The 27,085-nt window shown below is 47.7% G+C and overlaps 1 protein-coding gene across 7 annotated transcripts in view; it reads left to right on the forward strand.

Moving 5' to 3' along the window:
• LOC147115992 (espin-like) overlaps window positions 1-27,085 on the forward strand; it is a 470,195-nt gene that overhangs the window by 230,236 nt on the left and 212,874 nt on the right. For 6 of the 7 annotated variants that reach the window (XR_015078729.1, XR_015078728.1, XM_085990693.1 and 3 more), the window contains one exon: window positions 12,898-13,029. The exons of the other annotated variant lie outside the window; for it this stretch is intronic. Coding sequence is in view for 4 of the 6 variants with exons in the window: in XM_085990693.1 (XP_085846819.1) it covers window positions 12,898-13,029 (132 nt within the window). In the remaining 2 variants the exon portion in view is untranslated. The remainder of the gene's footprint in view (window positions 1-12,897; window positions 13,030-27,085) is intronic. 7 annotated transcript variants of the gene reach the window in all.

A 27,085-nucleotide genomic window follows, 5' to 3' on the forward strand; every position in this document is an offset into this window, starting at 1 on the left:
GTAAAGATAACGGGTCTGATCCAGCACGATGTTCTGAAGCTGGAACTGAGCCTCCGCTTGGACGAACCAGGAGGCCGCCTGTTGTTCCCAAAATTGAGGGAGCTTCAAAGTCGCTGCATTAACATCCATTGTTTTGTTCTGCGCGTCCTCCGCGAAAATCGTCCGCGAAGTCTTGGGGTCACCAATGTAGGAATCGTCAGATCCCTAACTGAAGCACTGAGGTCGACTCAGTCCGATAATAAAACGAAGTTTAATAGAAACTAGAGAACAAACAATTGCATGCAGGAGAAATAATCAACAGGTCTTTTCTGGTGCTGGTTTCATGAGGTCTGAGTTGGGAACCTCCCACTCTCTGACGTCATGACGTCATGACGTTTCCCGCCGTTCGGGGCGTCACGTGACCAACATGATGATGTCATCGCGCTGATTCTGGGGCTTATCCAGAACGGCTATTTACATACAGTAAACAAACATAGGTGCTGTAGCACTCTGTTAAAGGCAGTTATACATTTATACAGGAGTCCGTTGGTGGCTTTGCCACAATATAATTAGTTACAGTATTTATTCAAACGATTATTTTTAGTTTTAATTAGTTAATTTAGTTTAAGTTATTAATTCAATAAAGTTATAGTAGTTAATACTCTCCCAGTTCTGAATGTAATCAACTTACCTAACCTCGAGAGCAAAAGAGCTGTAATACTCACCAACCAATCACCTACCTGCTGTCTCTTATGTTCATTAATAACTAGACATTCTTATTATGAACACAGCTAGCTTGTGCTCGACACTTTATTGAGCACATGTGGACTAGGTACAGTATCTGTAGAGGCTTCCATCTTGACTGTTGCCTTCTGGGTAGCCTAGTGCCTCATGGGTAATGTAGTCTTAATATACATACAGCTGGGTAGTGTAGTCTTATATACAGCTCTACACAGCTCTACGGCTCCACCTAGTGTCCACTATAGAATGACATGTTATTGATCATTACACTGTCCTGTGATGTCACTCCTTGTTCTTTTAAGCCTCCGCTCAGTTCTCTTTAAACCGCCGCCTCCGCTCCCGCCCAGGTCTGCGCTGTGTCCTGGGCCTTCTCCGGTGCTCTCTTTAAACCGCCGCCTCCGCTCCCGCCCAGGTCTGCGCTGTGTCCTGGGCCTTCTCCGGTGCCCTCTTTAAACCGCCGCCACCGCTCCCGCCCAGGTCTGCGCTGTGTCCTGGGCCTTCTCCGGTGCTCTCTTTAAACCGCCGCCACCGCTCCCGCCCAGGTCTGCGCTGTGTCCTGGGCCTTCTCCGGTGCCCTCTTTAAACCGCCGCCACCGCTCCCGCCCAGGTCTGCGCTGTGTCCTGGGCCTTCTCCGGTGCCCTCTTTAAACCGCCGCCACCGCTCCCGCCCAGGTCTGCGCTGTGTCCTGGGCCTTCTCCGGTGCTCTCTTTAAACCGCCGCCACCGCTCCTGCCCAGGTCTGCGCTGTGTCCTGAGCCTTCTCCGGTGCCCTCTTTAAACCGCCGCCACCGCTCCCGCCCAGGTCTGCGCTGTGTCCTGGGCCTTCTCCGGTGCTCTCTTTAAACCGCCGCCTCCGCTCCTGCCCAGGTCTGCGCTGTGTCCTGGGCCTTCTCCGGTGCCCTCTTTAAACTGCCGCCACCGCTCCCGCCCAGGTCTGCGCTGTGTCCTGGGCCTTCTCCGGTGCTCTCTTTAAACCGCCGCCACCGCTCCTGCCCAGGTCTGCGCTGTGTCCTGAGCCTTCTCCGGTGCCCTCTTTAAACCGCCGCCACCGCTCCCGCCCAGGTCTGCGCTGTGTCCTGGGCCTTCTCCGGTGCCCTCTTTAAACCGCCGCCACCGCTCCTGCCCAGGTCTGCGCTGTGTCCTGAGCCTTCTCCGGTGCCCTCTTTAAACCGCCGCCACCGCTCCCGCCCAGGTCTGCGCTGTGTCCTGGGCCTTCTCCGGTGCCCTCTTTAAACCGCCGCCACCGCTCCCGCCCAGGTCTGCGCTGTGTCCTGGGCCTTCTCCGGTGCCCTCTTTAAGCTGCTGCTCCTGCTGCCTCTGCTCCTGCTCAGATCTGCGCTATGTCCAAGAGTTATATACAAAAGAAGACATTTCCAAATTGGTGCTGGAGAAAGTTAACGCTTTTATTGAGGAGGGTTTAACGGAAGATGAAAGAAGCATGTGTGACATAGAAGTAGGATTAGCAGAAATAAAAGTAGCAAAAAGTGGAATGAGTCCAATGGACTGACTGCAGAATTTTAGAAAGAATCCTTAGAGATTTTAAGTCCATTTCTCTTAGATGTCTTAAGGAAATTAAATTTTAGGGAAGCCTGTCCCCACCTATGAGGAGAGGTATTATAAGACTAGCTTATAAAAATAATAAAGGGGATAGAAGGGATTTAAAGAATTATAAGATCTTGGTGGGTTATGGCAAATCGTATGAAGGAGGTGATGCCGCAGATAGTTTCGCCCTCTCAGTCCTATGGAGTCGTAGGCCGGGACATCGTGGACTCAGTGGCCTCAGTCTGAGATGCGATAGAGCTCATGGAAGAGAGTGGGGGGGAATCTTATGTGTTAAAGGTAGATCAAGAGAAAGCCTTTGATAGAGTCTCACATGAGTTTTTATTTATGGTTTTGGAAGTGTTTGGTTTTGGGAAAAATTTTATTGAGTGGATAAGGATTTTTTATTCAAACATTTTTAGCTGTGTTAAGTGGAATGAGTTTCTGTCAAAGTATTTTCCAATACAGAGGTCAGGGAGACAGGGTTGTCCCCTGTCCCCATTGCTGTACATATTGGTAGCAGAACCATTAGGTTATATGATGCAGAAAGAAAATGGAGTCGTCGGGATTGCAGTTCCCAGTCCCGGGCTGATGTCAGTGATACACCAATATGCGGATGACACAATCTTAGCGTTGATGGGGAGTTGGTGAGGAAAGCAATGAGAGTAGTGGAGGAGTACTGTAGGGCTTCGGAAGCCAGAGAGAACTATAGTAAATCCCAATGCCTGGTGGCGGGAAGGGTTGGGGGGAGTTGTTGGAGGAAAGCCCCTTTAAGGTGGTGGAAATTCTGGGAGTTCATATGGGGGGACAAGAAGGACTGGGATGAAGTGGATCGATTAAATTAGGAACTGATGGTTAGAAAAATTAAAAAGATCTTGGGAAGATGGGAAGAAAATGTGTTTGGAAGTCCAAGGAAGAGCGGCAGTGGTGTCCGCTCTCCTGTTATCCAAATTATGGTACTTATTGATGGGGAGGATATTCCTGAGTGGGCGGAAAAGTCCATCCGAGAGACTTGTGTTAGGTTTTATATAGGAAAGGAAACAAGCCTTGGTTGCTTACAATACTATCATTTGACGGAGAAATCAAGGAGGGCTAAATTTCCCAGATATTGATTTGAAGACAATCAAATGGGTGAAGAGATTTCTTCAGATGTCAAATACAAATTTTTGGAAGGGTTGTTTTGAGCATTTTTTAAAATGAAGTGGGATGGGAGGATAGTGGATATTTTATATGGAATACAATAATATGTTTTTGAAATATATTAAACATCTCCCTAGATTTTATAAAGGGGTTATAGAGATTTGGGCCCATTTCTTAAAAAGTGTGCAGTTCATATCCAAAGGTGCTGAGGAATTTTTAGACCAGCCCTTACTTTTAAACAGGTGGGTAAATATTGAAGGGACCACATTATTTAATCAAGTTTTTATAAATGTTGGGATTATATGAGTGAAAAATGTATTATATGAGGGGATTCCAGGTTGGTTGCCAGAGGTAGTTGTGAGGGACATGGTCTGGGAGGAGGATCAGGAGGTAGAGGAGAACGCAATAGGGGTCATGTACAAGAAGATTGTGAGGGCAGTGCCACAGGATTGCATGGAAGAAATAAAGGCAGAAATCACCAGAGGATGTCAAATGTGTCCCACTTTTCCAAGCTTTTAGCTGGAGAAAGATGATGAGTTGGTCCAATTAGAAAACTGCAATAGGTGAGATTTTTATGGATATTTAGAGAATGGAGATTCAAGACATCTGCTGGTCAGGAGTTTTGGCAGTGTATATACCCGCAGCTGGACTTAGCAGGATTTGGAAAGGAGTGTGGGTGAAATTTAAGTGGTCAGAGTGGATTGAACTGGATTTTAAATTGGCCCACAACTGGATATTTACCATACAATAGCAAAATACTGCGGATGCTGGAAATCTGAAATAACAACAGAAAACACTGGACAAACTCAGCAGGCCAGGCAGCATCCGTGGAGAGAGAAACAGAGTTAACGTTTCAGGTCAAAGACCTTTCGTCAGAACCGGAAAAAAGCAGGAAATGGAGCAGATTTAAAAGCAAGTTTAGGGGCTGGGAAGTGGGGGAGGGGATGAAAGAACAAAAGGGAGGGTCTGTGATAGGATGGAAGGCAGGAGAAGTAAAGAGGTATTAAGAGCTATTCAAGGCAAGAGGGGATGGTAATGGGACAGGTTAAGAAACAAAGGATGGCTCTAGATGAAGTGTTTACCATGACTATTTTATGTAAGGTGGGGTGAGTGGAGGAGGCAACCTGCCCAGTGTGTGGGGCACAGGACGAGACCCTGTCCCATTTACTGGTCTTATGTCCGCAGTTAGATGATTTCTAGCACTACGTTCGACAGTTGTGTGAGGATTTCTTGCTGGGTGGGGGCCGAAGAGCGGGAATGGGAATCTTTTTGAGATGGGGATTGCAGGAGAGTCTGCCCGAGTCTGGTGGAGTGGCGATTAACTTAATGTACAGTGTGGCCAGCTTCGTGATCGTCCAACGAAGGAATGCTCTGTTTTATAAGGGGAGAAGAACAAACCTGAAAGAGTATTTCAAATATAAACTAAAAGAGCATCATAAGGCTTTGTGGATTTATTATTCAGAAAAGAATTTAAGGATGGCATTTTTTGCCCAGTTTTTGAAGTTCAGTAGATTAATATACGTCATGGGTGGCAAATTGAACTTTAATTTCTAAAGCTAATAAATAGTAAATGAAAGACTGTACTGGTATAACAGAATAATAATGATGTAGTTAATGTCTTTAATGATGACTTTACTTTCTGTAGCTAAAAACTGGTAAAGGAATGATTGTAGGGTACAAAGGAATGGTCATGATGTTGTAAATGTGCTTAATGTTGAACAATTCAATAAAAAAATAAAAAAATATTGGACTAGCAACTAGAGGTCACGAGTTCAATCTGATAAGGGGTCGGCCATTTAAGACTGAGATGAGGAGGAACTTCTTCACTCAGAGGGTGGTGAATCTTTGAAATTCTTTACCCCAGAGGGCTGTGGAGGCTCAGTCATTGAGTATATTCAAGACAGAGACCGATAGATTCTGGGGCACTAAAGGAATCAAGGGATATGGGGATAGGGCGGGAAAGTGGAGTTGAAGTCGAAGATCAGCCATGATCTTATTGAATGGCGGAGCAGACTCGAGGGGCCAAATGGCCTATTCCTGCTCCTTTATTTTATGCCCTTATCCCACCCAAGATACGTTATGTAATGGTAACTTGTAAGCTCCTATCTGAAAATGATGCCATGTTGTCGTCAATGTTCCCTTTAAGCTGCATGGTGGCACGGCGCTCTGCAGCTTCGGCGCAGCCTGCTCACCAGCTTTTAAATAGGAAAAACTGCACGTGCGCGGTATTCTGAATGGGCCGCACAGCCCCTTAAAGGGGCCGCACACCAAAAAAAAAGTTAAGGGGAACGTTGGTTGTCACTAATACCCTGCAGGAAATGGAACCTGCTACACCTACTCAGTCTCATCCCACACTACATGGTTAACTCAAATGGTCCTCAGACCTCCCAGAGATCGGCAAGAAATGCTGCTTATACAGTGTTCTTCAGCCAATTGTGTGGGGAGGTGAATATTCTGAGGTTTTGCTTGCTTACCTTTGGAGATCAGGGAATGTTTATGTAAAACATTCCCTCAGGAGATTAAATGAGTGGCGTAAAGTCTATGGCAGGGTACATGTCCTGTGGAAAGAAAGATCTTACATCAATATAGCAAATTTCACGCTCTATTATGGATACAGATCAGGATGTTCCAAAGCATTTCAGTCAATGAAGTACCTTGGAAGCGCAGTCAGTTTTGTACTGTAAGCAAATGCGGCAGCTGATTCAACAGCAAGTTAGATAAATAGCCAGTTAATCTGTTTTGGTGGTGTTTGTTGTGTATGTACCTTTAAGAGAGAACTGCTTTTATACTGTAGTACCGGCAGTGACCACACCTGTATATAAAGCCGTAGCCGGCTTCTGTACTTTCAGTTCCAGCATACCCTCTGTTCAGTAAACACCTCTTATTACCGTTCTCCTGCAGTCCGTGTGTTATTGATACGCGGACACTACAGTGGCGACGAGCAGGTTCGAACTCACCTGCAGTACTGCATCACCTCACGGGGATCCATCCCTGAAAAGAAGCTTCTTGGAGGTCGAAGCCAGAGCAATGGGCGTCGACCGTGGGCAACCGCCCAGTGATCCATCGGAGTTCAGTGAATCGCAGGGGAAGCTGTGGAGAGCTGGGCTTGGCTCCCCAGTCAAGGTGTTCCAGCAAATCGTGCTGGTAGCAGGTAGTGCGCTGACCCTTCCGGACTGCGGCGGGCTTGAGCGCGATCGAGCAGCTCTGCAAGGGGGCCGTGCAACGTCGTCGGGAAGGAAAAGAGAGAGAGAGGGTGGAGCGCACAGGGCGCAGTCGGTGCTCAAGAGCCAGGCAGCTTTAGAGAAAATAAAAGAGGGGAAGGAAAAGAGACACGCAGTGGACAGCGTCGAAGAAGAATTAAACTAAGGAATTTAACTAACAAAAGAGAGACACGCCGAAGCCGCAGGGCACCGCCATTACTATTTAGAACGCTAGGAGCAGCATTGGCAGCAAGGGGAAGAAGGAGAAGCGCGGGAGGCGCCATTTTAATCCATTGGGGAAGAAGGAAAAGCGCGGGAGGCGCCATTTTAAACCACCCAAGATGCCGAAGAGTGGCAGTATCACTGCTGTCGACAACGAAATAGAAGACTGGACCACATATGTGGAAAGAATTGAAGTGTACTGCAAGGCAAATGGGGTGGCCGATGAAAAGAAGGCGTCGGTATTATTAAATTTGATGGGCGCGAGAACGTACGGCCTATTGCGGAATTTAATTACCCCAGCTAAACCAATGGAGAAAAGCTTTGAAGAGATTGCCAATATCTTACAGGAACATCTAAACCCTACACCGCTGCTGATAGCAGAAAGATTCAAGTTCCATAAAAGAAACCAGCACAAAGATGAGAGTAATGCTGACTATCTTACGGAACTACGCAAGTTATCGAAGCACTGCCAGTTCGGAGCAGGACTGGCAGATACCTTAAGGGATAAGTTTGTCTGCGGACTCCAGAGTGAAGGAACCCAGAAACGACTACTTTCGGAAAAGGACTTTACGCTAGAAAAGGCTTTCAGCGTTGCAGTATCCTACAAAGCAGCAGCACGGGGAGCTGCGGAAATACATCAGAAACCGCAAGAATATAGCACCAATGAAATGGCATATGGAGCAGAAAAGTGCTATCACTGCGGCAGAACAAACCATGACCAGAAGGATTGCTGGGCTAAGGACAAAGTATGCAGGCAATGTGGAAAAGTGGGACATATAGCACGAGTCTGCAGGTCGGGAAAGAAAACCAACACTAAAAGAACTACTATGGAAAAGTACAAGAAAGTACAAAAGATGACGGACAGTAGTTCAGAAGACCAGAAGAGTGATAATGACTCCGGGAGCAGGAGACTAAGTTGTCTAAAGTTACACAACGTGATCGCAAAGGAGGATCACCGAACCATTTGGGTCACCCTCATGATAGCAGGGTCCCAAGTAAAGATGGAATTGGACACAGGATCAGCCCTAACAGTCATGAATCGATGAGACTACGAGCGGCTATTCTCACACATTCCATTGAAGGATACGTCCATTGTCTTGAAGCCATATACGGGGCAAAAAGTCTACCCCAGAGGAAAAATAAGGTTGCCCGTTAAATACAACGGCAAGGAAACACAGGAACTGTATCTATATATACTACAAGATGGAGGACCACCATTATTGGGACGTGAATGGATCCGAAAAATACAATTGGATTGGCATTCCATTCAGGCGCTAGCTGTGGCTGACAAAAAGGATGACGATGCCACACCTGGACGACTGTCAAAAATTCTAACTGACGCGAAAGAGGTGTTCCAGCAAAGACTTGGGACTGTAAAAGGCGTAACGGCAATGATAAAAATTGAAGATAACGCAAACCCAAATTTTTTTAAGGCCAGACCGGTACCGTATGCGATCCGCCCAGCCGTCGAAGCAGAGCTGGAGAGTCTGGAGCGTGCGGGTGTGCTGTCCAAGGTGGACTGGAGCGAGTGGGCCACACCCATCATTCCTGTAATGAAGAAATCATTGAGCAGCACGCCTGGGGAACCGAAGAAGGTTCGCATCTGTGGGGACTTTAAGGTAACTGTGAACCCAGTCCTTCACACAGTACAATATCCACTTCCGCGGATAGAAGATATTTTTGCCTCACTATCTGGAGGGAAACGCTTTACGAAGATTGATCTGGCCCAAGCGTATCTACAAATGGAGGTAGATGAATCATCTAGAAAATACCTCACGATAAACACTCACAAAGGTCTTTACCAGTACAACCGACTGGTATTCGGGGTAGCATCAGCTCCGGCAATTTGGCAGAGAGCGATGGAACAAGTCCTGCAAGGGATCTCGGGGACCCAGTGTTATTTGGACGACACCCTGGTTACGGGCGGAAATGACAGTGAACACCTTGCCAACCTGGAGCAGGTGCTCACTAGATTACAAGAATATGGGCTATGAGCCAACCACCCCAAATGTGAGTTTTTCAGGAAACAAATCTCGTATTGTGGCCACGTGATTGATGAAGAGGGGTTACATAAGTCCCCAGACAAGATTGAGGCAGTAGTCAAGGCTCCAGCACCGGAAAATGTATCACAACTGAGGTCGTTTCTCGGGTTAGTGAACTACTATCATAAGTTCTTGTCAAATTTGTCTACAATTCTGCACCCACTGAATGCCCTGCTTCAAACTGGAGTAGCATGGAAATGAAGTGATGAGTGTAAGCGTGCCTTTCAGAAATGTAAATGCCTAATCACTTCAAAAGAAGTATTGGCCCACTACAATCCATCACTACCGATTCGGTTGGCATGTGATGCGTCTCCCTACGGCATTGGAGCGGTGCTGTCGCACAAATTCCTTGACGGTTCAGAGAGGCCAATAGCCTTTGCGTCACGCTCGTTAACTTCAGCTGAGCGTACCTATGCCCAGATTGACAGGGAGGCCCTCAGCCTGGTGTGGGGGGTAAAGATGTTCAATCACTATCTGCACGGGCAGAAATTCACCTTACTGACTGATCACCAGCCTCTTGTCTCCATTTTTAACCCAAAGAAGGGTGTTCCGGTGATGACGGCGCAACGGCTGCAAAGATGGTCCCTTTTTCGAGGCGCACATCAATACGACATAGAGTATAAGGGCACGAAACAGCATGGAAACGCTGATGGGCTGTCGCGCCTGCCACTGCCTACGGTGGAGGAAGCACCTGCAGTGGACCCTGTTGAGATATTCCATTCAACCATAGTCGAATGTCTACCTGTTACAAACTCAAGTATAGAGAAGGAAACCCGAAATGACCTGACACTCTCTCGGGTCTATGATTTGACGGTGAAGGGATGGCCAGCACATGGCAGCTCACTGTTGCCAGCATTCTCACCAAGGAGAGAACAGCTGTCAGTGTGCTGGGGGACCTTGATGTGTGGATCCCGAGTGGTAATTCCACCCAAGTTGAGAGAAAGAATGCTCAATGAGCTTCATGAGGGTCATCTGGGAGGGGTAAAAATGAAGAGCCTAGCCAGGGCGTTTGTGTGGTGGCCGGGAATCGATAAAGAAATCGAAGAAATGACCAAGAGATGCACAGGATGCCAGAAAGTCCAAAACGCTCCACCACAGGCCCCGCTACACCCATGGGAGTGGCCCTCATCTCCATGGCAACGGGTACACATTGATTTTGCTGGTCCATTTATGTACTCAATGTTTTTAATCGCTGTGGATGCACATTCGAAATGGCCTGAGGTCATCAAAATGTCCTCCACCACCACAGAGAAAACTATTGCAGTCCTACGGACCATCTTCGCCAGGAATGGCTTGCCAGAACAGATTTGCTCCGACAATGGCCCACAGTTTGTGTCCGAGGATTTCCGGAGGTTTTTGAGGAATAATGGGGTAAAGCATTACACATCTGCCCCATATCATCCAGCCACAAATGGATTGGTTGAGAGGTTTGTTCAAACCTTTAAAAAAGCAATAAAGGCGATGTATAATGACAACATACCACTGCAACACAAGGTGGATAATTTCTTGTTTGCTTACCGAAATGCGACACATGCAGTCACCAACCAAGCTCCAGCCATGATGTTCTTTAACCGCGGGTTAAGATGTTGCCTGGACTTGCTCAAACCAAACATAAGACGAGATGTTGAGAATAAGCAATTCCAGCACATCAATGAAAAGCCAACCAGGAGCTTCAAGATAGGGCAACCAGTCTTGGCCCGCGACTACCGAACAGAAAAATGGCAGCCAGGAACGATATGCACACGGCAGGGACCACTAATGTACACAGTGGACGTTGGAAAGAGCATCGTGAGATACCATGCTGACCAGATTCTAGAGTCACAGGGACAAGTCAAACCCATACCACGAGCATGCGCACCTGGTGATGAACCCGAAGTACAGATTGCGTCTACCTCAGAATCAGTGGTATTGGAAGCTGACGAACCAACCAATGACAATGAGCCAGAATTGACTCTGCCGCAAGAACAGGATACTCGAGAAAGGCGCTATCCAGACAGGATCAGGAAGCCTCCTCAAAGACTGAATTTATAAATGATTACTTTCAGCTGATGTATATAGTACAAAGAAAATTGTAATTGTAATTAGTTATTATTCAATTGTTAAATGAATGTTATGTACTGTTTATCTAAAAGGGGAGGAATTGTTGTGTATGTACCTTTAAGAGAGAACTGCTTTTATACTGTAGTACCGGCAGTGACCACACCTGTATATAAAGCCGTAGCAGGCTTCTGTACTTTCAGTTCCAGCATACCCTCTGTTCAGTAAACACCTCTTATTGCCGTTCTCCTGCAGTCCGTGTGTTATTGATACGCGGACACTACAGTGTTGGTTGAGGGACAACTGTTGGCCAGGTTCCTGTTCTTCTTCAAATAGTTCCGTGGGATTTTCAGCTTCTATCCTAAACAGTGACGAAGGGGTCTTGATCCAATAGGTTGAAGTTCCTGTGGCAGCCTCCGAGGGACTGAACTTCCACCCACACCATGGCTAGACCTCTGACCTGAGGCCAAGGGCATCAACGTATTTCATGCAAGCATTTTTCTTGGTGTCTCAGGTGGGTGATGGGGAGGGATATTGCCATGGTCACAGTGCAAGTGCAGCTGCTGTGCTGACTGAAGATCTTCAAAGAAATTCTTACATTCCCGATGTTGATTATACACCGTGTACAGCATGGAAGGAGGCCATTTGGCCCATCAAGTCTACATTGGCTCTTTCGAAGAGCAATCCAGTTAACCCTGCTCCCTGCTCTTTCCCCATATCCCTGCAATTTTTCTCCTTCAAGTATGTATCCAATTCCCTTTTGAAGGCTGCGATTGAATCTGTATCCACCACTCTATCAGGCAGTGCATTCCAAATCCTAACCACTTGTTGTGTAATAAAGTTTTTGCTCATGTCTCATGCTCGTGTCATGTTTTTGCCAATCACCTTAAATCTGTGTGCTCTCGTTATCGACCCTTCAACCATTGGAAACATTTCTTTTTATTGACTCAATCTAAATCCTTCATGTTTGTAAACAACTCTATCAAATCTCCTCTTAGCCTTCTCTACTCCAAGGAGAACAACCCCACCTTCTCCAGTTTATCCACGTAACTGTATTCCCTCATCCCTGGAACCATTCTAGCAAATCTCTTCTGCACCCTCTCCAAAGACTTCAAGTCCTTCCTAAAGTGTGGTGCCCAGAATTGGACACAATACTCCAGCTGGGGCTGAACTAATGTTTTATACAGGTTTAGCATAAGATATAGGTTTAGCATGATGTTGCTGCGTCCCCATCAGCCATTGCTCGCTCTGCTCCTTGTGTTCAGTCTCCCCATTTTCCGCTGAATTTGCAGAGATCCAGTGCGACTGGGCCCCACCCCAAATCGCTTCGCTGCCCACCCTGATTGCCTGATCTTCATAACCTCCAGAAGGGAGAAAATTCAGAGCTCATCCTTCATCTGAAAGTGTCAGCTTAGATTGCCTTTTCAGGTCCTGGATCCCACAGTCTTCTGACTCAGAAACCAGAGTGAAACAAACAAGGCCAGGCTTACACTTTGGAAGGAAATTAAGGGGATGGGGAAAGGTCTGTGATATGGTATATAATACACGGCCTGTGGAAGGAGATTAAACGACTGAGGTGGAGTCCAATATAGAGTACCAGAGTTCTGTGAGTCCAATCCGTAGGTGCTTGCAGGTCTATTAAAGTGGGAGAGACAGCTGTATTAGAGGAGAGAGAGAGAGACAGATGTTTCAGGGGAGGGAGAGACAAATGTATTAGGGGAGGAAGAGACAGACGTATGGGGAAGGAGAGGCAGATGTATTGGCGGAGGGATGGACAGATGTATTAGGGGAGGGAGAGACAGATGTATTGGGGTGGTTCTGACAACTCTCTCTGAAGAGTCGCTGGCTGCTCTGTTAGGAGAACACTAGCCTTTCATCCAATGGGCCCTGCCAGTTGAGGCAAGAATAGAAACTGTAGAATACTGTGGAGTAGTTTCTGCTCAGATGTCATGACCTTCCTCGATCCATCCCATCACACTCTCCTTCCTGAATTTCAGTGTTGCCAGATCCTAGTCATGAATCGTGTGGACCCCACCATTCGAGATGATGATGGCTATACTGCCGCAGAGCTGGCAGACTACAATGGAAATGTGGAGTGTGCCAAGTACTTGAGGCAGATCGAGAAAATGGTAAGGAACATCCAAATGTGTGATATAACAGGCACGTTTTTCGACTGTAATTTGAAATGGCTGCTGTAGTGTCCGTGTGTAGATAAAGACACTGAAGACAGGAGTTGGTTCATAGGTATTTACTAAGCAAGTCTGGGGGGGGTTTCTAAAGGATATACACAATACACAGGCTTATATAGCCCAAGTGGCAATTACCGGCATTACGCACACCTGGGGCTCTTAAAGGCACATACACCACAATTCCTCCCCTTCTAGCTAACTAGTACATCATATTTTAAGTAATTATTAATTACATGTTATATGCAAAATAATATACATTGCTGTATTAATTAATTATAAGTTAGTCTCTCAGGAGGCTTCCTGACTCGGTCCGGATAACGCCTCGGGGGTGTAGTAGTTTCTGGTGGTGTAGTAGGTTCTTCTGGCAAGGCTGATTCAGCTTGAAGGCCAGTGTCGGGTTCATCGGGCTCCAGTATCCCCGGATCGGAGGTAGATATGGGTATCTCTACTTCATCGTTAGATGTATAGAGTGGTGGTGTAGGTTGTCCCTTTTCGGATGACTTGATGATTTGGTCAGCATGGCGCCTTATTATGCTGTCTCCGATGTCCACGGTATACATCAGTGGTCCTAATCGTGTGCAGATAGTTCCAGGCTGCCATTTCTCGGTACGGTAGTCCAGGGCCAAAACCGGTTGGCCTATCTGGAAGGCCCTAGTTGGCCTTTCATTCATGCCCTGAAACTGTCGGTTCTCCACGTCCCTTCGGATGTTGGGCTTGACCAAATCCAGCCGGCATCTTAGGTTTCTATTGTAGAACATCATGGCGGGAGTTTGGTTAGTAACCATATGCGTTGCATTCCTATATGCAAATAAGAAGTTATCCACCTTGTGCTGAAGTTTTATGTCTTCATTACCCATGGCCTTGATGGCCTTCTTGAAGGTCTGGACAAACCTTTCAGCCAATCCATTGGTGGCGGGATGGTATGGGGCGGACGTGTAGTGCTTTACCCCATTGTTCTTTAAGAACTTTCTGAATTCTTCGGACACAAATTGCGGTCCATTATCAGAACATTTCTGCTCCGGCAGCCCATTCCTGGCAAATATGGTCCTTAATACTGTGATGGTTATTTCCGTGGTGCTGGAGGACATCTTTATTACCTCCGGCCACTTGGAGTGTGCATCAACTGCGATTAAGAACATTGAGTCCATAAATGGACCAGCAAAGTCGATGTGCACCCTTTGCCAGGGAGATGAGGGCCACTCCCATGGATGTAGAGGGGCCTGTGGCGGAGCATTTTGGACCTTCTGGCATCCTAGGCAGCTCTTGGTCATGTCTTCGATGTCTCCATCGATACCTGGCCACCATACAAACGCCCTAGCTAGGTTCTTCATTTTCACTCCACCCAGATGCCCCTCGTGAAGCTCCTTTAGCACTTTATCCTGGAGTTTGGGCGGAATCACCACTCTGGATCCACACATCAAGGTTCCTCGGCACACTGACAGCTGTTCTCTTCTTTGCGAGAATGCTGGCAACAGTGGTTCGCCATGTGCTGGCCATCCCTTCACTGTTAAATCGTAGACCCGTGAGAGAGTAGGGTCATTTCTTGTCTCCCTTTCAATGGCAGAATTTGTCACCGGTAGACATTCCACTATGGTAGAGTGGAATATCTCTACTGGGTCTACTGTAGGTGCCTCTTCTATCGTTGGCAACGGTAGGCGTGATAAACCGTCAGCATTCCCATGCTGTTTTGACACTTTGTATTCAATGTTGTATTGGTGTGCCCCTAGAAAAAGGGACCACCTCTGTAGTCTTTGTGCCGTCATAATGGGGACACCTTTTTTAGGGCTGAATATGGAGATGAGGGGTTGATGGTCAGTCAGCAAGGTAAATTTTTGTCCGTGTAGGTAATGGTTGAATTTCTTCACTCCCCATACCAGGCTGAGTGCTTCCCTGTCTATCTGGGCATAGTTACGCTCAGCTGAGTTCAATGAGCGTGACGCAAAAGCTATCGGCCGTTCCGAGCCATCAGGGAATCTATGGGACAATACCGCTCCTATGCCGTAAGGGGATGCATCGCACGCCAGTCTGATTGGTAGTGATGGGTTGTAATGAGCCAAAATTTTCTCGGATGTGATTAAGTCTTTACATTTATGGAAGGCACGTTTACAGTCTTCGTTCCATTTCCAAATCACTCCTGTCTGTAGAAGATCATTAAGAGGGTGTAGAATAGTTGATAAGTTCGGTAAAAATTTATGATAGTAATTTATTAATCCCAGGAATGACCTTAATTGTGAAACATTTTCAGGTGCTGGGGCTTTTATAACTGCTTCAATTTTTTCAGGTGACTTATGCAACCCTTCCTTATTAATTATGTGGCCACAATATGATATTTGATTTTGGAAAAATTCGCACTTGGGGCGATTTGCTCGTAGGCCCCGTTCTTTCAGCCTAGTGAGCACCTGCTCCAAATTGGCAAGGTGCTCGTTGTCGTTTTCTCCTGTTATAAGGATGTCGTCTAGGTAGCATTGAGTCCCCGGAATCCCTTGCAGGACTTGCTCCCTAGCTCTTTGCCAGATAGCTGGAGCTGATGCTATTCCAAAAACCAGTCGATTGTACTCGTACAGACCTTTGTGTGTGTTTATTGTGAGATACTTTTTAGAGGTCTCCTCAACCTCCATCTGTAGATATGCCTGTGCCAAGTCAATTTTTGTGAAACGTTTCCCTCCGGATAGTGAGGCGAAAATATCTTCTATCCTCGGAAGAGGATACTGTACCATGTGAAGGACCGGGTTTACAGTCACCTTAAAGTCCCCACAGATGCGAATTTTTTTCTGTTCCTCAGAGTTATTTTTCAATGTTTTTTTCATGACTGGAACGATGGGTGTTGCCCATTCGCTCCAATCTATTTTGGATAATACGCCTGCCTTTTCCAAATTCTTCAGCTCTGCCTCGACTGCCGGACGTATTGCGTATGGCACCGGTCTTGCCTTAAAAAATTTTGGAATTGCTGTATCTTCCACTTTTATTGAGGCGGTGATGCCTTTCAAGGTTCCTAGTTTCTCTTGAAACACTTCTTTGGCGTTGGCCAAGATGTCTTTTAATCGTTCAGGTATGATGTCATCATTGTTTTTTTCCTTACTGGTCACCGTCAGTGCCTGAATGGAGTGCCAGTCTAAACGTATCTTCCTTATCCATTCACGTTCCAACAACGGTGGACCACCATCTTGTAGAATGTATAAATACAACTTTTGTATTTCTTTGCCGTTGTATACCACAGGCACCCTTATTTTTCCTTTGGGGTAGACTTTCTGCCCCGTATATGTTTTTAAGATAATGGATGTGTCTTTTAGAGGTATATGCGAAAATAGCCTCTCGTAATCTCGTCGATTTATTATGGTTAGAGCTGATCCTGTATCTAGCTCCATTTTAACTGGGGACCCTGCTATTGTGAGGGTAACCCAAATGGTTTGGTAATCCTCTTTGGCAAGTACATTATGTAATTTGAGACAGCTTAGTCTCTTGTTTCCGGAGTCGCTATCGCTATTCTGGTCTTCAGAGCTATTGTCCGTCATCATTTGTACCTTCCTGTACTTTTCTTTATTGATTTTTTGTTTTCTGTCAGTGGATTTATTTTGTCCAGATTGGCATACCCGTGCAATGTGTCCAATCTTACCACATTGCCTGCATGCTTTGCCCTTGAACCAGCAGTCCCTCTGGTTATGGGTGGATCTGCCGCAGCGATAACATCTTCCGAACTCCTGTGTCATTTTATGGGTGCTGAAGTCCTGTGTCTCTTGTTGTATCTCTGCAGCTCCTTTTGCTGCTGCTTCGTATGATACAGCCATACTGAAAGCTTTGTCCAATGTTAAATCTTTTTCAGAAAGCAGTCTTTTTTGTGTTCCTTCACTTAAGAGACCGCAAACAAATTTGTCTCGAAGATAATCCGATAGTCCTGCTCCGAATTGGCAGTACTTTGATAGCTTTCTTAATTCGGTTAGGTAATCAGCGTTACTTTCATTCTTGTGTTGATTTCTCTTGAAGAACTTGAATCGTTCCGCTATCAGCAGCGGTGTTGGGTTTAAATGCTCCTGCAGGGTATCAACAATTTCTTTAAAAGTCTTGTCCTTTGGTTTGGCTGGAGTGATTAAATTTCGTAACAGCCCGTATGTCTTCGCGCCCATTAAGTTCAGAAGTACTGAAGCTTTTTTTTCATCTGTTATTCCATTTGCAGTGCAATAAACCTCTACTCTTTCCACGTATGTGGTCCAATCTTCTATTTCGCCATCAAAAGCCTCAATATTACCAGATTTAGGCATTTCAGAAAAGATATGGTGCTTCCCGCGCTTTTTTTTTTCTCTCTGTAGCAACGATATGGTGCTTCCCGCGCTTTCCCGCCGCTGCTACCGATAACAACGCTGATTTACTGTGGTTTCCGTTTATTCACTGTTGGAGACTCGTTCCCGACGGAGGTCTAAACGCTGACCTGCTTGCCGCGTCGGCCGTCTCTCGAGTGCACCCTCCCAGTCCGTTATTGCTTGCCTCCGATTTCGCTGCCTGTCTCAGCTGTAGAGCCCGCCGCTGGAGCTCCAGCCTGACGCCCAGGAAGGATTAGCGCAGTACCTGTCACCAGCTTGGCCAGCTGGTGAAACCACAGTTTCTCTTACTTCCTTGAGTCTTCTGGACGCTGGAGGAATCGATGTCCTTGAGGTGCTGCCGAATTGCAGGTAAGTCCGTTTCCACTTCGTCGCCACTGTAGTGTCCGTGTGTAGATAAAGACACTGAAGACAGGAGTTGGTTCATAGGTATTTACTAAGCAAGTCTGGGGGGGGTTTCTAAAGGATATACACAATACACAGGCTTATATAGCCCAAGTGGCAATTACCGGCATTACACACACCTGGGGCTCTTAAAGGCACATACACCATAATTGCTCTTAAAGGCACATACACCACAGCTGCCAGCATTGAAGGACCCATGTCTGTCCTTCCTGAACTGAAGCTATTGGAGCTCGTTGGTGAAGGTGTTGCGTATCCTAGCAACACGGGGCAGAAGGGCCCAGTTTCAATTCTTGGGGTGAGGATGCAAAAACCGGCCTCAGTGCCCTTGAATTAAAACAACCAGGATTGTGGTCCTGATCACTACCCAGTGACCCTGCTGGATATGGAGAGAGCCTTACAGAGTGCTATGGGGACGTTGCTGGTGACCGGTGGGAATGTTGGGATGTACTGCAGTGGATGCTTATTTAATCAGTGTCGGAGTGGATTTGCTTTGTGGTGCCACTGTTGCTTTTTGGGATTGGCTGGAGCGCGTGCACTGATCGAGATGGCGAGCAGTGCTAACGTTTAGTTTTATTGAGAAACCCAAGTGTTGATCCTAGGCTCAGGGGACAGGGCACTGCCAATGTACAACAACAACAACCTGCATTTATATAGTGCCTTTAACGTAGTAAAACATCCGAAGTCACTTAACAGGAGCATTATCAAACAAAATTTGACATCGAACCACATAAATGGTACAATTTTAAAAGGGGTGCAGGAACAACAAGACCTGGGGGTGTATGTATACAAATCTTTGAAGGTAGGAGGACAAGTTGAGAAGGCTGTTAAAAAAGCATACAGGATCCTTGACTTTATTAATAGAAGAGTGGAGTACAAAAGCAAGGAAGTTATGCTGAACCTTTATAAAACACTGGTTCGGCCTCAGCTGGAGTATTGTGGCCAATTCTGGGCACCATACTTTACGAAGGATGTCAGGGCCTTAGAGAGGGTGTTCTCTTTACAGCAGAGAAGGTTACAGAGAGATTTGATAGAGATGTTCAAAGTAATGAAGGATTTTGATAGAGTAAATAAGGAGAACCTGTTTCCAGTGACAGAAGGGTCGGTAACCAGAGGACACAGATTTAGGGTAATTGGCAAAAGAACCAGAGGTGACATGAGGAGAAACATTTTACGCAGCGAGTTGTTATGATCTGGAATGCACTGCCTGAAAGGGTGGTGGAAACAGATTCAATAATAACTTTCAAAAGAGAATTGGATAAATACTTGAAGTGGAAACATTTGCAGGGCTATGGGGAAAGAGCAGGGGAGCGGGACTAAATGGAGAGCTCTTTCAAAGAGCCACCACAGACATGATGGGCTGTGCTGTATCATTCTATGATTCTATAATTAGATATTAGGACAGGCGACCAAAAGCTTGGTCAAAGGGGTAGGCTTTAAGGAGTGTCTTAAAGGAGGAGAGAGATTTGGAGAGGTGGAGAGAGGGAATTCTAGAACTTAGGGCCTAGTCAGCTGAAGGCATGGTGGGACGAAGGGAGTGGGGGATGCATAAGAGGCCAGGGTTGGATCAACGCAGAGTGCTTGGAGGGTCGTCGGGCTGCAGGAAAAGAGTAGGAGAGAAGATGAGGTAAAGCAAGTAGTAGTGATCAGGGCAAAGACATGGAATATCACTTCAGGAATTAGCAATGTCTATGAGCGATGGTGGTAGGGGTAGGAGCAAAGCTGGCCAGGCCAGGAGACCACACCCTGAATAACTTCTCATGACAGAAGTACAGTGTTTATGTAGTGTATGTACCCGTCTATCTTTAAGGGAACTATTGAATGTAACCGTTCACCTTTAAGGGAACTACTTTAGGTGTGGCACTATTTGTTTGGCTTCTGTATACTGTAATACCGATAGTGACCACACCAGTATATAAGTGTTGTGGCAGGATTGCTGGGGCAGATTCGCCCGGACCTTCGAATAGTAAAGACCTGTTTGTTTGTTACTTCTGAAGTCTGTGTATTTATTAACTGCACAACCCACAGACTTTACAGTTTAGCCCAGGCTGACAAATCTAGGCTGTTGTTGCACAGTGCCTGAGCTCCTACTAAAGCACGCGCCAATAAATTAATAATGGAAGGATATGGATGAGTTCTAACTGTGACAGGCCATGGAGAGCGGCTACATTTCATGTTCCTCTTACAACAGTCACAGCTCAAGAGAATGTCGTGTTCAATCAGCTTTGTTCAGGGTCTCCACTTCACCACTGACCGACCATTTGATCTGTGTGTTTTCCTTGTTAATATTTGATTGAAATCACCTTTGGTAAATATGTTTTTTGTTGGCCTGTTAAATGGGAAGCACGTCATCCTCTTCAGTTTTGTTTATCGACCAGGTTTGTGTTGTCACAGGTCGTGGCATGCCTGGTGGGGCAAAAGGGCCCGATTTTCCTCTGGTGTTCCCCTGGCTCCCTGTCAAGACTCCAGTTGGATGGGATGACAAATTGGGTGGGGACCTGTTCCCCTGGCTCCCTGCCACCTGCCACCACTTCTCGGATTTCCTGTCACACATGACGTTGCGTGTTAAATACGTCTGGCTAAATATGGATGGGTAGAGAGTACATAGGAACAGGGGGAGGCCATTCAGCCCCTCGAGCCTGATCCGCCATTCAATTAGGTCATGGCTGATCTGTATCTTAACTCCATCTACCCACCTTGGTTCCGTAACCCTTATTACCCTTGCCTAACAAAAATCTATCAACCTCAGTGTAGAAATTTTCAATTGATCTACATCCTGAACAGCTTTTTGGGAGATAGGCTTCCAGATTCCAATTACCCTTTGTGTGAAGAAGTGCTTCCTGACATCACCCACCCCTGAACAGCTGAGCTCTAATTTTACGGTTCTGCCCCCTTGTTCTAGACTCTCCCACCAGAGGAAATAGTTTCACTCTATCTACCCTATCATCTTAAACACTTCAATTAGATCATCTCTGAATCTTCTATACTCAAGGGAATACCAGCCTAGTCTATGCAACTAAAAAACATTAATATTCATGGTGGGAGTTGAGCTTACTTTTTCTGCATTATTGGACCAAGTCTGTGGATTACTAGTCCAGTAATTTAACCATTACGCTATCATACACCCAAGAGTAATGATGGGAATACGTCATACGACAAATTTCTCCCAATTTGCTTCATAGCAACACTGGACACTAGGAACGCCGTCCATTCTTGGCGTACAGTTTTGCTATGGTATGTGGAGGAGGATACACCCACTCTGCCCCAGCTTTCTTTTTTACAGCTGTCAGTCTTTGCTCAGTGGTAGTACTCCCATCTCTGGTATCAGAAGGTTATGTGTTCAAGCCCCAAACTTGAGCACGTAATCTGAGCTGCCACTTCACTGCAGTACTGAAGTGGTGCTGCACGGCCGGAGGTGCTGTCTTTCAGATGAGACGGTAAACCGAGGCCCTGTCGGCCCTCTATTGGTGGACGTAAAAGATCCCACGGCACTAGTCGAAGAAGAGCAGGGAGGCTCTCCCTGGAGTCCTGGCCAATATTTATCCCTCAACCAACATCACTAAAAAACAGATATATGGTCATCACCTTATTGCTGGTTGTGGGATCTTTCTTTGCAGAAATTAGCTGCCACGTTTCTTGTATTACAACAGTGACTACACTTCATTGGCTGTACAGCACTTTGCGACATCCTGAGACTGTGAAAGGCAATGATATAAATGCAAGTTCTTTCTTTCATTTTTTTGTGTGATGTTATAATTTCTTTAGCTTCCCCAAGAGTTGCTGGTTTGGCTCCTGAGGCCTACAGCAAGGATTTTCCTTCTTCCCCCTAGGCAGGCTATCCGACACCAGCAGGAATCCCATCAGGGCGTGTAAAAAATGTTCAAATGAACCTGACATGTAAAATCAGCCAGGGTCAGAGGCGCAGGCATGGGATGGGGGGAAGTCACAAAGCCACAACCTGACAAAGGTACGGAGGAATAGTGTCATCGTGAAAGTGTTGGAATAGGAATTCGGCAATAGGCCCAAACGGCCATGTCCTGTTTTAGGACCCAGCGCTAGGATTTTTCATTTTCTTCCTCAGGCTGACTTTGACTCTCCATTTCCATCAGGTTTCCTCTTTGTCTGCTCCATTTTCTCTCCCCTGCAGGCTGCTCATCACCGTGTCAGCAGCCGAGGAATGGCAGTTCCCCCTGAGCTCCAGACCTCTTCATTATCACTTTCAGAATTTATCACTAGCCCTGTAAACTGTGCAAAATGTTCACCAGCGCTATTCTAGATCCTGTCTTTCCAAACTTGGGTTGACATTTGGAATTGTTTAACACAAGTTGGGTCAGTAATACGAGAGGATGGATTAAGAGTATCACACAAGGAATGTGTCACATACTAAGGTGTGTGGGCTTCACTGGATTCTTCGTAAAGTGGTATTGGTACCAAAAGACCAAATAAGCCTGGTGACATCAATGCACAGAGCCGGTTTTTGGTCAGGGTTCAGTTTTTAATTGAATCTAGCAGCTTTGTGAAATTACCCAAAACTCGGTATAATTTGATTGCTGGAGCTAAGTTCTGTTTCTTGCCTTTAAGTCAAAGCCGTCGGGACATCTTCTACACAAAGTAGTGATAGTAACATGACTTGACCCATGATATGACAAACGAGCTGCAAACCATCAACCACTGCCTCAACTCCTCTCCCAGTAAACACAATCAGGCAAGGCGCCAGATGATAGAATATACCCTTGGAGCTTCTGGTATTTGGTCGGAATATGTTAAGGGTATCAGACCATTCTTCATCCCTTTCCCTCGCTTGTATATTAGATTAGACAGGATTTCTGCCATATGCATCTAAGATTAATCAAATGTCCAGTTTAGCTTATCCCTGATCCCTTTATATACCTGGTCCATAATTACATCCTGAGCCCATCTACATCGAATCACAGTGCAATCCAAGTGAAACAAGTTAACTGCATCTTGCCAGAGTCTTCAGAGATAAATCCATAGAGTTGCAGAAGTTTACAGCACAGAAAGAGGCCATCCAGCCCATAGTGCCTGTGCTGGCTCTTTATCAGAACTAATCCCACCTCCCTGTGCTCCCCTCCCCTTGCCCTCCCTGCCCCTCACCCCCACCTACAGCCCAGTATCTTCCTCTGCTTCAAATATTTGTCCAATTCTACCTTAAAAAATGCAATGGCTGTGATGAAATATTCCATTCATCACTGCCTGTGACTGTGGTCGGTTTCAGTGTCATTTCCCTTCCCCCAGTCCTCATTGTATTGTTTATTGGAATGTGCTGGAATGTGCTGTGTGTGTAGGGCTCCGCCCATACCTGGCCCCTTTTGTAAGCTAGCTCAGTCTGGCCTCAGTCTCCAGAAGGAAGATACCTCTCTCTCTTACGTGTTACTTTCTAAGTTAATAAAAGCCTTGTTTTGTTTCGCTAACATCGAGCCTCGGAATTATTGAGGCACATCAATTTTATTAACTTATTTTTCAACACTATGGATCAACTCCTGAAACCCGAACGTTTGGATTTGGATCAACATGCTCCCATCGCATCAGCACGCTTCGGACACTGGTTTGAGTGTATGGAATTCTTCCTGGACAATTCCGCAGCCGTCAAAGACGCTACGGACGCTGCGAGGATGAGACTCGGAATTCTGCGGAATTGGGTAAGCCACCGGGTTTACCCCCTCATCCAAGACGCCGATACGTACCTGGCCGCCTGCGACATCTTAAAGGCGCATTACCAGCAGCCTACGAATGAGGTGTATGCTAGGCATCTGCTCGCTACTCGCGCACAGCGACCTGGGGAATCGGTGGAGGAGTTCCTAAGCACCCTGAAAATGCTTGGCAAAGACTGCAAGTGCCGAGATGTAAAAGCCGCAGTGTACACTGACGAGCTTGTTCGCGATGCCTTTATCACAGGCCTCAGCTCCTCTTACATCCGGCAAAGACTGCTGGAAAAAACGGGGTTGGACCTGAAACAGGCTGCGGACACCGCGCGATCCCTGGATGTGGCCCAGAGAAACTCGGACGCCTACTCTTCAGCCCGCGCCGTCCACGCCGCCACGTGTGCACCGAGGGCGCCGCCATCTTGGAAGGCATCTTCCCCGCCCGGCAGCCCGACACCGGCGGGGCCCCGCTCTCCCCCCAGAAGCCCTACGACAGCCGCGACGCGTCAGGGACCCAACTGCTACTTCTGCAGGCAGCCAAAACACACCAGAAACCTGTGCCCGGCGAAAGGCACCACCTGCTTTAAGTGCGGTAAGAAGGGGCACTTCAGGAAGGTGTGCAGAGGGAACCCCGCCGGAAAACCAACCGCCGGAAAACCCGCCACCGCCGCGTGTGCGCCGTGGGAGCGGCCATCTTGGACGCCATCTTGCCCGACCTCGTGGGGTCCGCCATCTTATGAGCAGACAGCGTGGACGCCATCTTGTATCGATCAGGGCCCTACAGTGGCATCGGTCACAGTGGACCAGACCAGGCCGCACCCGCTATCCAAATCAATGGTGGACATCGAGGTAAACGGGTGCCGGGTTAAATGTTTAATTGACAGTGGAAGCACGGAGAGTTTTATCCACCCTGAACTGGCACAGCAACTCTCCCTAAAGGTGGTCCCTGCTCAGGGTACCATCTCTATGGCTGATAAAACCCAGACATCGACCATTCTGGGTTACTGCACGGTACAATTGGGCGTTAACGGAACTGTATACGATAATTTTAAAGTATTAATCATGAAGAACCTATGTGCGAGCGTGATCTTGGGCCTGGATTTCCAGTGCAACCACCAAAGCATCACGCTCAAGTACGGTGGGTCCCAGCCGCCCCTCACAGTGTGCGGTCTGGCTACCCTGAAGGTAAAGCCGCCTTCGCTATTCGCGAACCTTACCCCTAACTGCCGGCCAATAGCGACCAAAAGCAGGAGGTACAGCTGGGAGGACAGGCGGTTTATCGCGACCGAGGTAGACAGGCTCCTGAAAGAGCGCATTATTGAACGCAGCAACAGCCTGTGGCACGCCCAAGTGGTAGTGGTAAGGGGTAGCGAGAAGAAACGGATGGTGATCGACTATAGTCAAACGATCAACAGGTACACCCAACTAGACGCCTACCCGCTACCCCGCATATCAGAAATGGTGAACCAAATCGCCCAATACCGGGTGTTCTCCACCATCGACCTCAAGTCAGCGTACCACCAGCTCCCTATCAGACCAGAGGACCGCCCGTACACCGCCTTCGAGGCGAACGGACGCCTCTACCAATTCCTCAGAGTCCCCTTTGGGGTGACGAATGGGGTCTCGGTTTTTCAGAGGGAGATGGACCGCATGGTCGATGACCACCACTTGCAGGCAACCTTCCCCTACCTCGACAACGTCACCATCTGCGGCCACAATCAGCAGGATCATGACTCGAACCTCGAGAGGTTCCTGGAAACCGCACAAAAACTCAACCTCACCTACAACGAGGACAAGTGTGTTTTCAACACCACGCGCCTCTGCATACTAGGCAGCGTGGTGGAGAATGGGGAAATCGGACCAGACCCCGACCGATTGCGCCCCCTACGGGAGCTGCCCCTGCCCAACACTCCCAAAGCCCTGAAAAGGTGCCTGGGGTTATTTTCTTATTATTCCCAATGGGTCCCCAACTACTCCGACAAAGCCCGCCCCCTCTTGAAAGCATCCTCTTTTCCGCTCTCTGCTGAGGCCCACGCCGCCTTCAAAAGCATTAAGCAGGATATTGAGCGGGCCACGCCACAGGCAGTGGACGAGAACACTCCATTTCAAGTGGAAAGTGATGCGTCTGACTTCGCCTTGGCGGCCACCCTCAACCAGGCGGGGCGGCCCGTAGCTTTCTTCTCGAGGACCCTCCAAGGGCCCGAGATCAGACACTCCTCCATGGAAAAGGAGGCCCAAGCCATCGTGGAGGCAGTGCGCCACTGGCGCCACTACCTAGCCGGCAAACGCTTCACCCTACTTACCGACCAGCGGTCGGTAGCGTTTATGTTCACTAATAAACAGAGGGGGAAGATTAAAAATGATAAGATTCTTAGGTGGCGGATCGAGCTCTCCACCTTCGAGTACGACATCATTTACCGGCCAGGGGCCCTTAACGAATCCCCTGACGCCCTCTCACGAGGGATGTGTGCCAGCGCCACCGGGGATCGGCTACAGACCCTCCACAACGACTTCTGCCACCCAGGGGTCACGCGGCTGTTCCACTTCATAAAGTCCCATAACTTACCCTACTCGATTGAGGAAGTTCGGTCTCTAACCAGGAACTGCCGCACTTGCGCTGAGTGCAAGCCTCGGTTCTACCGCCCAGATAGAGCCCACTTAATCAAAGCTACACGGCCCTTTGAGCGGCTCAGCTTAGATTTCAAGGGCCCCCTCCCATCCGTTGACCGCAATGTTTACTTCCTGAACATTGTGGACGAATACTCCCGGTTCCCATTCGCCTTCCCCTGCCCAGACATGACCAGCGCCACGGTCATTAAATGCCTCAACAGCCTGTTCTGCCTGTTCGGTATGCCGAGCTACATCCATACGGATAGGGGGGCGTCCTTCATGAGTGAAGAGCTACGCCAGTACATGCTGTCCAAGGGGATCGCCACGAGCCGTACCACCAGCTACAACCCCCGGGGTAACGGCCAAGTGGAGCGAGAGAACAGGACAGTATGGAAAGCAGTCACTCATGCTCTAAGGACCAAGGGCCTCCCTATCTCCCACTGGCAGGAAGTCCTCTCGGATGTGCTCCATTCGATACGGTCGCTATTGTGTACGGCCACTAATGCCACGCCTCATGAACGAATGTTTGTCTTTCCCCGGAAATCCACCTCAGGCGTATCCATGCCGTCATGGCTCTCCACCCCAGGTCCAGTACTCGTGCGAAGGCATGTGAGGGGCCACAAGACGGACCCTCTCGTGGAGCCAGTACACCTACTCCACGCCAACCCCCAATACGCATATGTCCGGCACGCCGACGGAAGGGAGGACACCGTGTCCATAAAAGACGTCGCCCCAGCCGGCATCGACAACAACCACGGCAATAGCAGCAACAACGATCACAGCAACTCTTACCCACCCACTACTCTTTCATCACCCCCGGAAGAACATCGACCAACGGCACCCCCACCAACTACCCCTTCAACAACCCTGGCGGCACCCCCGGCAGAGACCCAGGAGACTACCGGGGACACCCAGCCGACACCCGCGGCACCACAACAGCCACGTCGGTCGCAGAGGACTATCAAACCCCCGAACAGACTAAATCTATAGAAGGGGTGAATGTGATGA

Source organism: Somniosus microcephalus, chromosome 6, assembly GCF_052327205.1.
Source record: "Somniosus microcephalus isolate GS21.2 chromosome 6, FLI_Smic_1.0, whole genome shotgun sequence".
In the NCBI taxonomy this organism is placed as follows: domain Eukaryota; kingdom Metazoa; phylum Chordata; class Chondrichthyes; order Squaliformes; family Somniosidae; genus Somniosus; species Somniosus microcephalus.